At 42.9% G+C, this 16,208-nt stretch overlaps 1 protein-coding gene across 3 annotated transcripts in view; it reads right to left on the bottom strand.

Annotated features, from left to right (window-relative positions):
* CHD6 (chromodomain helicase DNA binding protein 6) overlaps positions 1–16,208 on the bottom strand; it is a 156,217-nt gene that overhangs the window by 39,783 nt on the left and 100,226 nt on the right. For all 3 annotated transcript variants that reach the window (XM_058679753.1, XM_058679755.1, XM_058679752.1), the window contains exons 17-20: positions 13,869–14,064; positions 2,917–3,081; positions 1,487–1,666; positions 354–464 (exon numbers count right to left, since the gene is read on the bottom strand). In XM_058679753.1, coding sequence (XP_058535736.1) covers positions 354–464; positions 1,487–1,666; positions 2,917–3,081; positions 13,869–14,064 — 652 coding nt within the window. The remainder of the gene's footprint in view (positions 1–353; positions 465–1,486; positions 1,667–2,916; positions 3,082–13,868; positions 14,065–16,208) is intronic.

The raw sequence follows: 16,208 nt of genomic DNA, 5'->3' as shown, positions 1-16,208 counted from the left end.
CTTTCACAGGTAGTGCTGAAACAGAGGTAAAATAGTTGGTTGCCAGGACTGAATGTTGGCTTAAGATGGAGGGCTCAACTTGACCTGTCTGGCTTGTTCGAGCCCTGACAGCATTCACTATATTTCCTTGGTGTCCAGAACACTTATGTATCATTAGGTCACTTAAAAATGACAACAGCTAACATGCACTAAATATTGTCTGTGTGCCAGCCGTATCCAACATGCATCACAAACACCATTTCATTCAAGAACCAAGACTCAGATGTTAATAGTGAGATGAGCCAGGTGGGAATTTCCAGGCATCTAAGATACCAGTGAAATGTTCAGTGGAATAAAATATTCTTAGGCGGTACCTTTTCATTCTTGGCTTCAGTGTCCAGTTCAGCTATTTTAGCCCATTTCTGCCAAAAATTGGGATCATCTAAAGAAATGTCTGTTCTGTTTCCTGAAGCCACAAAGCTAGCCTGTGAAAAAGACAAGCAGTCAGTAAGCTGCATTTGAACACTGTGTAAACTAATAAAACAACCCTGTAACTCCATACACACCAGAAACCCAAGTGTGTTAACCATGTGCAGTCCAAATCCAAACCCCTCAAGAGTTTCTTCCCTGCAAGCAGAGGCTTTACCTACTATGCAACAGCGCTGGCCTGTGGGCTTGTGTTTTGAGACTTGGAAGGAGGGGGCTGGCTAGCATTTTGGTGCAGTGGATTGAGTTGCTGCCTGAAATAATGGCACACTATATGGATGCCAGTTCAAGTCCTGGCTGCTCCACTTCTGATCTAGCTCTCTGTTAGTGCCTGGGAAAAGCAGTGGAAGATAACCCCAATAGAATCCAGATTTTTTGGCCATTGTGGCCATTTGAGGAATTAACCAGGGATAGAAGATCTCTCTCTTTCTTTCTTTTTCCATAAGTATGGCTTTCAAATAAGCAAATACATCTTTAAAAAATTTGGAAGCAGGAAAACAAACCATAGAAGACAAAGGTTATATAAGGTATCTAGTTCTCTGTAAAGGGCTAGTTTTTCTCAAAACTTTTCTAGATTCAATTTTTCTTTCAGTTCAAAGTTACCAAATTTCTGCTATAGAAAACGCACTAGCTGGGCAGAACACAAAGACGTGAGGTGTACACTGCCCCATCCTCCCCGTTGAGCAAATCTTTTCTACTGACGAAACACAACGTGAATCAACATGCAGGAGATGTCACCACAACTCAGCGGTTTCAGGGCAGTCCTTGGGAACGGTGAATACAACAAACTGTGAAGGAAGTTAATCCTGCCTGCTACGGGTCCCCTTCAAAGCTCGCTTTGGGGCTGTGGGGAAGCACTTCCTATGGCCTCTGCCTTACTGAGCAGACTTCATCCAAGGACCTGTACTTCCCAAGTCATGTGCAGCTAGATCATTTTGGGAAACCTTGCTGATGAGAACTGAAGAATAATCTTATTTTTCCTTCCATTCTCAATGGTGTGTCTAGAGAGGTGGTCTTGTACCTTGGCAAAAGTGGACCCTTTCCCCTCAGACTGGATGGTGATAGTGTGAGTTCTTCTTTGCAGGATCTGGTCTATGTCCTCCTCACAGAACTTGGAGCCTTCGTCCTCCTCGTCCATCAAAGCTCCATAAGCACCTTTCCGAAGCAAGTCTTCCACCTCCATTTTTGAGAGCTGCTGTACCTGGACAGGTCACCAAAGGCTACTCACAAAGTGGAAAATGCACAGGAGAAAAACAGCCTCAAATCGGGCCTCCATGATTCAGCACACAGTTTCTCTACTGATTGCACATGTCTGAAGAACAAACGGCATGGACCGCGAAACCAAAATTTACGGAAGTTGAAAACCCAGAGAAAGGCATGCTGGGGAAGGGATGCAGCCAGTCCTCCACAGAAAGCCCTGGGAGAAGGCCCAGCATGTGCTCTAAGGGCCCCAGCATTCTTGAAGATGTTGGTTATTATCAAGTGTCACAAGCCATTAAAACCGTACCAGTGAAGCGGATATATTTGACATTTTCTTTATATTTTAGTTTGAGCCTGTATATTTAAAAGCCTCCAGATGTACCAAACAAGTGGAAGAATAATGACTTATTTATTATTAGATAAATATATCAATATTGGAAATGATGTCACTTCTAAACTACAAAAAGGATACTGTGCCAACTGCGATCTTCTCGACTGCTTTTTGAAAACAGGAAATGAGGTCCAAAACACCCTTTCCTGGTTCAAATTAAGAATCTGGTTCTCTTTATATCAACCGCAAGAAGGAATTTCATGACTCCCAGCATGGGTAACTTGAAGTATTACACTGAGCAACACATGCATAGCTAAAGATCCAGGACATCTGGACTAAAGACAACTCGTTTAGGAAACTTTAATTCTCAATCTTTGATGTTGTAAACCCAGAGATTAAGGAGATCGCCTGTTCTGTTTGCCTATATTTTAAAAAGAATTAAAGAGTTTCAGCTGCATTCTTTACCCTCACTAGAGGGAAAAAAAGAATTTAACAGTTCATATTGCAAGCTGTTAATTTAATCATTTATTCACTGACCATTGCGCACTGAATATCTTTAATGCACTGAGCACGATTAGGGGCCTTGCAGCACATAGATAAAATTGGTCCAGTGAAATCTCTGAGAAGCTCCAACTCTGGAGGATAAAACAAAACACAATAATACATAGTTTAGAGTGTTACAACCTGCTGGATTCTCCTTGTTTATAGAAAGGCGACTGCATTCTGGGCAATCTAACCACATAACCGCTCCTTCAGAGTTTCCTTCTCTAGATTCTAGAAAGTGCAGCAAACCCAGCCTGAACTATCCTCTGTTGTGTGGGTGAGTCAACGAGGCGAAATGAGCCCCGAGTGAGCTGTGAGGAGGAAGAATGCAAAGAGGGCCAGGCAGTGTCACAGTCTCCCCAGGTCTTCACACTCACTCCGTTGGTGCCGCCCTTTCGGTTGATGTCCTGAAGCACAGCCTTGTCCAGACCCAGCTTTAGGCTGGCCTTGTCAAACATTTCCCGCTCATAGGAGTTCCGGGTGATGAGGCGATACACCTTCACGGCTTTGCTCTGCCCTATACGGTGACAGCGGGCCTGAGCCTGGGAAGCAGGAAGGTCACACATCACGTCATCATGTCAAACAGTAACAACTCGAGAACAGGCAAGTGTTTAAGTGCTCTGTGGGGAGCGGCCAGCTCTCACAGTTACGAATCATGGGACTGACTTCAGATCAGAACTCACCCAAATGTCAACAGCCATGCCCCGTACAGGAGGCCTGCAAGTACCATTGGAGACCTGGATCTTTCTGGCACAGGATTAGTACAGAGTGTGACCCACAGTCTTGCTGTAACCTTGGAGTCCAGAACAGTAAGTCCTGGGGTCCCTGGCTCAGAGGACAGGCTGCTATGGGTTTGAACGCAGCAAGAGAAAGAACAGGGCTAAGCCTGTTACCAGGAGCCCATGTAGTGTGACAATCACTGGATAGAGGTCCCTACCCCGGCCCTACCTGTACCCTTCCCTAACCTCATAGCTGAAAACCACAGTAAAGTGATTCCAGGACTGGGAGGCCTGGTAGCATCTGGACAGAAGAGGAACCAGTGGAAAGAACAGATGGGAAAAGAGGCAGAAGCATGGGCCTAGAGGAGGAGTTCCTTGAGTTCCTTGAGCAAAGTTCCTTTGGTTGGGCTCAAGCACTGCTTGTCACCTGGACAACAGGGTTACTTCCTTACTGGAAACAAGTGAGGAGTTCACTTTGGTGCCCTAATATTTCACATCTTAAACCATCAGGTTCTCAGGGTCAGGAGAACTTGGGTTCTACTCTCACTTTCTTAGATCCAATGGAAAGCGGGCATTTCCCAAAGCAGCTCATGAGGCAGGCTGCCAGGCAGTGGCAGTAATAGACTCTGGGCTCCCTGCGCAGTAAGGTCGTAGGTAGGACCAGAGCTATGGTCCTCACGGTGTGGCAAGAGTTCACCCTACCTTCCTCTTTCTAGTCAGACTGGCTAAATGAACAGCAGGCAGGGACAAGGAAATGGTACTGACAACAATCTGGATACTCTAAGGATGACCGCAGCTATAATCAGGCTGACCACTGTCTTTAGACCACTTGGTGAGCAAATATAAGAAGTATTTGTGTTATACAGTGCATTCAACTACATGCATATATAGGATAAATACATTATGAGGTTACATTGTATTTTTGCTTTTTAAAAACTCCATCAACCTCACACCTGTGTTTCTCTTAACCGTATGTAAGTTCAGAACTCAATTACACAGATACTGTTTTCATTTGATATGTACCTTACTACAGATTGATTCTCACTGGAAACGCTTAAGACCATTTATGAATTTTTCAGACTTCAGGATTTGCGTAAATTGTACCAGTTTAGTGTTCCTAATTTGAAGTACAAATGTTTTCAAATCTGAAACTATATTTTAAAAGATTTATCTGTTTATTTGAAAGGCAGCCTGACAGCGGGGAAGGGAGAGGGAAGATAGCTTCTATCTACTGGTTTACTATCTTAAGTGGCTACAACAGCCAGGTCTGGGTTAGGCTGAAGCTAGAAACCTGGCCTGCCACACGGGTGGGCGGGCCATCTCCTACTGCCTTATAGGCACATTGGCAGGAAGCTGGATTGAAAGCCAATTTGCCAGGAAGTGAACTAGCCTCTCTGATACATGATCTCAGTGTTGTAAGTGGTGGTTTAACTAGCTGTGTCACTACTCTGACCCCACCTGCTGTCTCCTCCTCCCAGTTTAAAACATTTTGAGTGTTGTGTTGATGCTCAGAAACGTCCACGGAGTGCGTCAGCTTTTCAGATAAGGAGGGCGCACCATGAATATACATAACAGTCTCAGAAACGCAATTCCATTGCAATCCACCCAGGACATAGTTACTGAAACAAGTTAACTTTTGTCTCACCACTGCCACCATTTCGGATTACATGCCTCACTAAGTATGCATAACCAAACTACAATTTTAAATACACACATGAAAGTAAATTTCTTTTTTGCAGTGTCAGCATTCAGTGATACCGAAATTACTTTCTTTGTAATCTAGGGCTGAGTAAATGAATATGAATACTGGGGGTAATAAGGCTTTCACTACTGCAGAATGTAGTACAAATATGGAGAGGGGGAAATCAGAATGAACCCTGTGGTGTTAAGAGTACACCGCAGGAATCAACAGTAATTCGTGGTTAGGCCCAAGTGTGAATGTATACATAAATACACACTCACAGACACAGTTACAGAGATATGGGTATGTATACTTACACCTGCATGTGTGTAAACTTGCACAAATAAATGCACAGGTATGCAAGCGTGTACATTTAGATTCTGTGTGCATATCCATGTATTCTAGCCATGTCCACTGACATGAGTTTGAGAAGAAATGTCATCCTGGTAGTGATGAATATTCCTAATTCCTAGATCTTGTTTCTAAATATCATTCCCCTCGAAACAGAACCAAGGTATGCTAGAGAAATCGTTGATCGCAGGCAGGGCTGAGGGTGAGAAAGTATAGTATCAACTGAAACTGTCTCAAATGGAAGGATATCCTCATAAAGGGATAGAGGTACAAGAAAATACAACCTGAATACTTTTTTCCCTAGCTAACTCTAGCAAAGCATGAAGATACTTCAAAAAAGTCATGAAAAGTATGTATTAGATTAAAAAAAATAATACACATGGATTTCAAAACTTTCTGCACCACAATAATTTTGGCTTTTAACTTTGTTTTCTGTAAATTTTGTAAAATATCTCATATAAGCATTAAAGTAAAGATAGTAATAGATACGACATAAGCCACTGAACAAAAAGCCTGGGAGTTCATAATGATTAACAGTAGAAAAGGAAAAACACTTCCTTATAACATTGTCAACTTTAAAAAGATGCATTAACAAGTAATAAGTTAGGGCTTGGCGGCGTGGCCTAGTGGCTAAGGTCCTCGCCTTGATCCCATATGGCTGCTGGTTCTAGTCCCGGCAGCTCCACTTCCTCTCTGTCTCTCCTCCTCTCAGTATATCTGACTTTGTAATAAAAATAAAATAAATCTTTAAAAAAAAAAAATTTAAAAAAAAAAAAAAAACAAGTAATAAGTTAGACAAATCACCACTTTATAGCAATGCAAATAATGACTACATAAGCAAAAATTATCAATGGAAACTAAAGTCAGTGGGTAAGACTGATGACACATGGTCTCAATGTAGTTCTCAGAAAATTAGTCAATATCAAGGGAAAAAATGAGAGAAGAATACAGAAAAATCACAGACACCACTTAATTAATGATCACAGTGAACATCCCTAGATCAATGGTTGAGATGTTCTTTCTGATGATTCATCCATTCTGCGGTAGCACTAAACCTGAACCCAACCCTGAGGACACATAGTCAGCCCAAAGGAAAAGATAATCTTTAGCACTACTGACCAGTTTTGCTTCATTTTGTTTCTTTTCTTAGAAGGGACAGACAGATTTTTCATCTGGTGGGGTACAATGGCCAGGGATGTGCCAAGTTGAAACCAGGAACCAAGAGGTCCATTGAGGTTTCCCACGTGGATGGCAGGGGCCAAAAATGTGGGCCATCTTTGGCTGCTTTTTCCCAGGCCCTTAGCAAGCAGCTGAAGTGAAGTAGAGCAGCTGGGACATGAACTGGTGCTTTTACTCAATGCTGACATTGCATGCAACAACTTTACCAGCCACACCTCAGTGCCAGCCCCAACCAGCTACTTCTCAGAAATATTAAAAGTCATTCAAGAAAAAAAAAAAAAGATTGAGGAATCTATTTACAGTAAAGGAAACTAAAGAGATGATAGCTAAATATGATAGATGATCCTGAATTGTGGGAATAACTGTTTTAAGAGAACTTCGAAGAAATGATAAAGTGTATCTGTTTGTGCTCAGGATTGAACCCTGTGGTATTAGACTGAAACCATAAATTTCACTATGGACAGCAGGTATAAGAAAAATATGGATATGTGGTGTGAGTGCTTGTGGTGGTCCTGCCTACACAGAAGGCTAAGAGCCGTTATACCCCAGTAGCAGTCACCATGACACTATCAAACAAAAGAAATAAAGGATCCTTGGAAGAAGAATTCCAAGGTTGTGTCAGGAAAAAGGCAACACAACGGAACAGCTTCGGAGCCAGAAAACAAAGTAGTGCTCAAACTATGAGAACATGTGGGAAGGACACAGGAGCCACCCATGACCATTCTGATAATCTGAAAACAAAATAAATGATGAACATAATGGATAATAAGATATCCCACTACCCCATATTGATATAAATATTCTTCATAAAATTTCTATGAATAAATGCAGAAGAAATGATGGAGACAGAAATTACTATTAGCCAAACATTAAGACAATAATTACTGAAGGCAAGAACCACTGAGGCATGCCAAAATCAATAGGTCAAAGTATGATGAAAAACAGGATATATATATATATATATTTATATGAGAGAGAGAGTGTGTGTCTCAAAGTACCTACTCAAAAGAAATACATTAATGTCTAAGGTAAAAGTAACCACTTTGTAGTAGAAAAACCTGGGAGATACCACCTTCACCACATGAGCAAAGCTACAGAAGTAAGAAGGCATGCTCTCTCTACAGGTAATACTTTTTTTTTCTTTATTTTTGACAATCTTTACATACTTAATTAGGGCACAAAAGTTCAAGGGGTACAGGAAAGTGGGTAAGAGTATTATTTCCACATTTTTTTTCCCTGTACCTGGGGAAAAGGGGAAGGTAAAGGGAGAAACACCACCCAGTCTCCTACCCATCCCAGGTCCCTGACGCTGCAGGTAATAATTTTAAAATCAGGTGTCTTAATTTTAATCTTATCCTGGTTGAGGAGGGGGAAGGAGACAGACACACAGCCATTCTGAGTGGATGCTAACACACTCCACAGCTCTTCTATCTTATTTTCTCCCTGAGCTATATGTATCCAGGGGATGCTTCCAAGGCAGGAGAGGATTCCAATCCAGGAGATAATTCCTTATTCTTTTTCTCAAGATGAATATATTATAGTTTATTCAATCAGTCTTCCATTATTACAATCAGTTGCTGGTCCTCTTTTAGTACCTTTAGTGGTGCCAAGTCTCTATTATTGGAAGATTTGATGAATACTGGCAAATAGAGAAAGTAATCCAGATAAATAATACACTGTATGGGACCTACAAGGCAGTAACAATACATGGCCATAAAGTACTGATACTGATCTCTTTTCTGGCTCACATGATTAAAAAACAGAGCTGAAGAAGAGTTCAGAGCAAAGTCTGGTGGACAAGCACAACAGTCACTAATAATTGCCTTCATCGATCCATATTCCTTTTTTTTGCTCACTACCAGAAACTTGACTTATATGTATGATGGCGATGTGCTCATCTGAAACCACTTCCAGCCATCTGAAGGTGGCAACAGTCCTGGGCAGTGAAATTTACCAGTGTACAGGGATTTCTGCGACAGTTCTGCCTTCTCATAGCAGGCAGCCTATAAAAGGTCTCTCTTCCTTAGTTTTTCCTGCCTGAGGTGGATCAAAGGATGGTAGAGCACAAAGACTGTGGAACCTGGGACTCTGGTGATGCTACAGTGTCGTTCTCTGGACCTGACCTTCCCCCCTTAAGACTGAAGAAAACATCCTTGTGTTATAATCATGTGAGAGTTAAATTCATGGTACACAACGTCCATCACAATCTTGCTTGCTCTATACTACTTGTGAACTGATCTTCCCACTGTACTGTTGATACTGTGTGACTAGACCAGCAGACCAAATGGAAGTCTTGAACACTTTGGTTTTCTCAGGACCTAGAATGGCGTTTCGGGTTAAGTAAACCAGCCAGTGAAGTCAGCTAAGAACTGACTGAAAACAGGAAGGAGATGAATTCAGTAAATGAGGAGAGGGTGCTTTTTGGGCATCAGGAAGAAGGTAGTTAAGGATTTACTTATTTGGAAGGCAGAGTGATAGGCACAAGCGAGTGACCCACAGACAGGTCTTCCACCTGCTAGTTCACTCCCCATGTGGCTCCTGGCAAGGGTTGCCCACATGGGTGCCCAGGGTCCAGGTATTTGGGTCATCTTCCACTAGTTTCCCAGGCACATTAGCAGGAAGCTGGATTAGAGGCAAAGCACTCGGAACTGGAATTAACACTCCAATAAGGGATGTAACCTGCTGTGCCACAACACTGGGCTCATTTCCAGTAAATCATGCCTGGCAAATCCTGGTGTTCAACAGATGTTCCACTGAATCAACAGACTGCAGACTGGAGCACATATGCATACCTTTACAAGTTCTTACTGGTTACAGCAAAGAAAGCCCAATAGGTATAATCCTCCCAGCTCACCCAGACATACTGTTAGGAAGCCAGCGGTGCTAGCAACTTGGTGGTAGCGGAGGAAGGGGTGAAGAGTCCCCCTGCCCTGGTAGCAGCATGGCAGGCTCCTGAAAGCTTGAAGAGGGCTCTTTCTCCTCAGGCTGGGCTGTCTCCTCCCTTCCAGCAGGTCTGCTACCTTGTGGCTATGCTCCTGGCTAGGATATCTGCTCCCATAGTTTCTGCATTCTGCCTTAAAACATCCAGCAACAGGAAGGACGTGGGCCCGCACTGTTATATAGGTCACTGTTATCCTGAACCCTGTTCAATGCTAGTAACTCTAGCCTCAAGTTGCAAAAAGCCCTTCAGAGAATAAGAAGCAGAGGTATCATGAAGCATTGAAACAGGAAGGCACTGACAGCCTCTCCAAGGGAGGTCCAACACCTTGCTATTCCCAGGTCGCAGTTTGCTCTCGGGACTAGCAGCAAATCAGCTTCCTTCTAATAACAACAGAGAGGAAACCAGTTCTTCCTTTTTGTCTTCCCTCACAGGCTGCTGTCACTATTTTTACTAGTTTTTAAATAAAACCTACACAACACCTACTGCTGCTGAAATACCAGCATGAAATTGCAGCTTGTCTTCCAAATGAAGGTACAAAAGATGAATTCACACCCTTGAATTTTTTACATTTTACATTTGTTACCGTCCCATTCTAGGGACCAAAGAAATTGCCTTCCCTCTTACAGCAAGATAATATAATTATATTGCTGAGATCTTGAAGTAGTAACTTTAATCTTTTAATATTCCTAAGTAGTGCCTTGTTCCTACCCTGGATCCTAATAAATTTGTACCTTTGGAGGTTTTGGGAAGGGGAAAGCTATGCCAGGCAGAAAGAGGTGAGTAGATAAACAGTACTTATCTAGCCACATCCCTTTACCCCCTTTCCTTTCACTACCCCAAAGGAGGGACTTACTTGGCCAACAGAACATGTGATAAGGAATGCGCCTGTGGAGGTTGGATCCCTTACTCCTCAGCTCCTGAGGCACACCAGAGTCTCCCCTCTGCTGCTGGTAGGCTCACCAGAGCAGCCACCGCTCTGCAGGTGGCTGTGGGCAGTTCTGGTTGGCTGAGGTTAACGCAGGGATATGCACGCATTTGCAGGAGGCTCAGGAAGCCTGCGATCCTGACCAGAGGCTGGATTGTAACAGCTAATTTGCTTTCACAATTTACTGATGATGCTTTAAGCCTGCATTGCATTTCTGAATCTGTTTCATAATTGGTTTATACCTAGCCATGCAAGAGGAAGACTACTAAACTTCTCAGATTTCATGGAGAAAGTGTAAGCAAGCATCTGTTATTAACTGATGAAGCTTAGATTAAACAAATTATCTACAGCACATCCCCAACTTCCAATTCTATCCCCAATGCATAGAAAACTGCAGCAAAAATGATCACAAGAGAGGGCTGAATGGATCTTTGCTAACATTGGAAAAGCAGAAAGTAATGTCTTCTGACTCTCGGACGACAGAGATCTGCAGTTCAGCAGCAAAGCTAGCTTGCCACAGACCCACCTTGGGTCTCAGGCCATGTCAGCTGAGCCCGACTACCTGCAATCACTCTCGAGGCTCTTGAGTTGGTCAGTGGAGGATCAGGATGTGCTGAAACAGACACTGCTGCTTGAGATGTCCCAACTGGGGACAAACACAACCTGTCCCAGATCCTGCCAGCTTGCCTGAGACTTCTAGAGACTGTCCTAATGATGTGATCCAGATGTTTCCATTGGGCACTATGTGCCACAGTCCACTCCCAGATAAATATCCAATGACTAACCCCATCTCTCAACAGCAATAATCCTAAAGAAATGTAGGTGATTGAGAACTTCCACTAAATGATAAATAGAGAGAGAGAGAGAGAGTGCACATACATAAATGAGTAATTGTGTGTGAGTAACACGACCAACCTCATACAAACAGTGTTGGCAAAGGATCTGGTTGAGTTTTCTTTGTTAGGATCTTACTTCACCAGTGTTTGTGGTTGATTTACCTGCTGACTTGAGAATTGCAGGATGGCCTCAAGGTCCCAGGCTCCGGATTTCCTCTCCTACCTTATATTTGCAGGACCTGCTGCAAGGGCAAATGTCAAGGGCTGACTGTGGATTGGTCTGTGTGCAGCCTCCAGCTCGCCAGTGCTCTTACCACACTAAACAAGTAAGCAACAACTTTGCTCCACTGAGGAAGGCTCATAATTTGGTCCTTCCCTTCCCATTCCCCAATAAGCACCAATGTGGCTCCATAAAATTCCTGTACATTTCCCAATTCTCTCATTTCTACTCAGTCTGGTTTGACATTTGAAAAACTAAGGATAATTCCCTCTGAGCTATACCATTTTAATAATTACCCAACTCATTCACCTGGCCACCCCAGAAAATCAGTAGATCAGAATAGAAAAGCGAGACTATGAGCTGAAGAATGCAAACCGGTCCTGACCTGGAGCTGCCATCACCATCGACTCCCTTGCTCCTAACCTTCTGCTGTGTCCATGCTCTGAGTATCTACCCTGGATCAACGCTAGTGCTTCACTCAGGAGGAACATCTGAGGAAGTTCAGAAACCAGTTATAGTGTGGACCTCGAAGCTATCCCTGAATTCATCTCTTGCCAGTTCTCCGGCAGCACACAAGGCTTCCTGCACCGCCTCTCCCACCTAACCTGCTCACCACACATCTAACTCAATCACCTCAGGTAACTTCATCTGATTCATCACCAATCAGGCTTCAACATTCTCATCCTCTCCATTTCTGGGCATTGTACCTATTCAATGGGTCATGTTAAAGATTTTAGCCGGATAAAGCATGATGATTTGAAACTCTGATGTGGTGCTGACTGGCCACCGAATGCCAGCCTATCCTTGCTTTTCACTCCTGATGCCCTCTCAGTCATGACCAGCTAACATGACTTCAAAGCACTTGTTTCACCTCTGGTTTCTTTGAGCACTGTTCTCTCTGATACCACATTCACAGTCAGGGAGGCACCACACAGCAGCACAGAACCTCATAGCTGGCAAGAGCTTAAGAAATCATGTTTTGGGGGTTGGGAAACATTTGTAAAGGGCCTGACAGTAAATATTTTAGATGTTGTAGGTTACACAGCCTCTTATGCAGGTCTTCTGTCATTGTAACATGAAAGCAATCTCAGACGATACAAATTTGAGGTGTGCTATATTGCAACAAAAATAAATGGGTGGTAGGCCAAAAGTAATCAACATCATTATTCTAACCAGAACACTGACAATGAGCTGATCAAACACTAGTTTTTGTTTAATCTATTTTTAGTGTTGAGTATATGTTACTCCTTTAAGAACTGGCTACTCATCCTATGTTGCAACTCATCTTTGACCCAAACTTCCTTCCCTACACTAGCAGACAGGATTCATGTTAAGCTGTTCATGATCTGTGACTTTCTTTGAAGTTGGATAATGAACACAGTATCACACAATCTGCTTCCTGATGATTCACTGTATTTTCTCTAAGTTTCAGCCAATTGTCACTGACCTAACAATTTAAAGCTTTGATTTTTAACTAGTGGACTGCTTTCTTTAAGGAACAAGATAAAGGAGAAGGGAAGAAGCCCAGATCCCCATCAGCTGGGCTCCCACTACCCTCATCTTTTCCTTTGTAATATCCCTTAGGGTTCCTCTCGAATTTTGTGCAACAGCAGCCTCCAAATGTCTTTTGTGATCAATCTCCTGTTTTACGAGAAAGAACCTGAGCCGTCTGCTCACTCCTCCCGACCACAAACCATCCTACTGTCAATGAATATGCAAGATAGAGTACATACGTACCATGCAGTTAGTCATGGATAATAGTAGATGTAAACTATGTTCTACATAGTCTTCTTGACAAGTTAAGAGTCTTTCTGGCTGACTCAGTGTCCAACCTCGGTAGAACGGCACTGTTTTTACTCTGAAGCAAGGTTGATGAAAGACTCCACACAAGAGTTGTGTTATTTTCTTGCTGGTTATGCTAGATTTTTGTACCATATTAATGCCAATCTTTGCAATCTTTTAAAGCCACTTGTTATTTCAAGTGAGAAAACAGAATCTGTGGCCACACTTAACCAGGCACATAGAAACTGTTAACATGCTGCACCCATGGCCAACAGACCGGTGAGTGCTGCTGTCCCCCTAACAGGAAACTCTCACCTCTCCATGTTTACTCATGTACTCTGAGTGACAAATGACCTTCTAACAAACACTAAACATGAAAATATCAGAACCAATCTATATATTAAGAATTAGAAAATTAGGCCTGCTCAATATTTTCCTTATGTCTGAAAATAATAATAAATAGCAGCTTTATCCTATATTTGGAAATACGTGAAACATTCAATTTAAAACGAGAGGAGTGACTCTTATCTATAAGAACGGCTGACTTTCACTTTTCATTTGGTTCCACAGAGGCCCTATGCCTGTCATCTGGCTGACACCACGGCTGCAGCATGGCACACACTTGCACAGGCCCTGCTATGATGTTGCGGGATTTAGGGGTGGCTAATGTAAACAGTAATTATCCCAATGGTTACCTGCAAGTCATTTTGTGGGTTCCAGTCAGAATCAAATATGATGCAGGTATCAGCAGCTGTGAGATTGATCCCCAGGCCTCCCGCTCTGGTGCACAGAAGAAAGACAAAGCGGTCTGAGTCTGGCTTACAGAACCGGTCGATGGCTGCCTGGCGCAGGTTTCCCCGTACTCGCCCATCAATTCGCTCATAGGTGTATCTGAGGGGACCCAAACGAACGAAAGCCCAGGTGTTAATCATGATGTCAATGGAGAACAGCACACAAAGCAGGAAGCTGTTGACCAAAAGCCTTAAATCCCTCACTCCTAAATTCCAAATGATAAAAGGGTAAAAGGCACCCCGCCCCCTACATGTGCACTAGACCAAACAGTTAAAACTGCATCGCAGAAATGACCCCCCCAAAGGAACAAAAAACTAAAACTTAAAAAAAAAGCCAAAATCTAGGACTAGAGGAATTATAAATAAAAAGTATTCACACCTATTGCCCAAGAAATTTATGTTTGAGTATCTCCTTGATTGTTTTTGTACTGAATCTAATCTTTAGACCAGGAAAAGCAAACAAGACTTCCAACCACAGACACAGCGGTGCTTGTAACACAGACTCCACGTGCACAGCAGTTTCCGGCAGCTTCTGGGTGACCGCGGAGACGGACTGCGGGCAGCCGCTTTTTTTTTTTTTCTTTAATGCCTGGGCTGGGCACTTCTAGCCTGAACATTCCTTAACTCTTCTGAGGCACATGACAAAACCTCCAAGATTATAGGCAAAAAGCAAGCTCTTCTAGGCAGTGCACTGCCAAGTCAACCAAGCTGGCATGAATCACAAGGGTTTTTAAAGGGCTTTGGTGGTACTGCATACAATTTACAGGAAAATCAAATGAGAAAATAAAGCCGAATATCGTAAGGGAGGCACACATCTATGCGGATAATGAAGAAACAAGAAGGACAGCATGGTGGGCCCATCACTGATGTCCTTCAGGAGAAAACACAGCTGAGCTCTTTGCGATGGAGCTCAACACAGTTAACGCAGAGGTAACAAACAGTAGCACGGTTTCTCTTTTTGACCTTCTGAAAGCAAATTAATAACAAGGGGAAGTTACTTGGGGTTCATTTTGAACCCGTAAGCAAAAATGGGTTGGTTAAGTACAGGTAGTAGGAACCTTGTGACAAAAGGACCAGATCATCACAGACCTGACAACAGCCAAGACCAGGAATCCCACCCCAATACTGTCCCAGCAGCTTTGGATTTGGAAACCCAGATATCTAAAATGAGACAATCGAAGGATAAGGGACTGGGACAGATGCTCAAGGTGTAAAAAGTGTGAAGGGAGGCGCTGAAGCCCAAGTTTGGCATTATAATCCTGTCTTTCTTGAAAAAAGGGAGGATCCATGTAAAGACACTGTGACTGTCAAGGAAAGAAGGCTGACCAAGCTGGATTGAAAAGGCGCAGGCACCAAGCAAAGGAATGAACCTGGAAATGCTACTTTTTAAAAAAGCCATGGTGCAACCACACATGGCATTACAGTTGTGGTTCTTCTGCTTTTTCTTTTAATTTATTCAAAATAATGTTATATGGAAATTACTATCCAGTGAAATGGGCAGTGATTTTTCTTATTAAAACACCCTGAAAGGATTAGATACCTGTGTTTTACAGATGTTATAATTATCTTTAGTAACCACACAATACTAGTAATGAGCTCATTAGTGTCAGTTCTGTGACACGCACCATGTACATGCTTAATGTGCACCATGACATTTAATTCTCATAGCAATCTCATGAGGCAGTGAGGAAATTTGCAAAGACACACAAAATATCTCACTCAATTAGCTAATAATGAAGCCAGATTCATGTGATTTCTAATTTTCACAGAGTACCATACATTTCAATACAATATGACAGAAAGGTTTCCCTAAAAACTGTAAGAGTATCTATAACCAGGCACCAAAATGATTGGCTCGATCAGTGCTCTGAGGATCTGCATCTGGTTTCTCACGAGAGTTCAGCAGTGTTTTCACGCGCCAGAAGAGATGGGATGTGGAGTCAGAAGGCAGGGTCAAGACTCTATCAAGCACTAACTACTGCATCCCCCCCTCCCCCCCCCCGTCCATCCCACTTGTGAACCATTAATGCTTCAGTATAGAGGACTGGATGCTCTCTGCAAGCTACTCTGAGTCATTAGAGAAGAGCTACATGCCCATGCATCACAGTGAGGCAGGGGAACAGCACAGCCTTAATGGAAGGAGGAAATCAATAAGTAGTGATGATACAGTTCAGCCGTGTCATCTAGTGGGAAAAATAAATCCGGTAAAATTAGATCACAGCGCTTTGCTGGCTCCAATCTAAC

The sequence above is a fragment of the Ochotona princeps genome, chromosome 22 (genome assembly GCF_030435755.1).
Source record: "Ochotona princeps isolate mOchPri1 chromosome 22, mOchPri1.hap1, whole genome shotgun sequence".
NCBI lineage: Eukaryota > Metazoa > Chordata > Mammalia > Lagomorpha > Ochotonidae > Ochotona > Ochotona princeps.
This window is presented reverse-complemented; position numbering and strand designations above follow the sequence as displayed.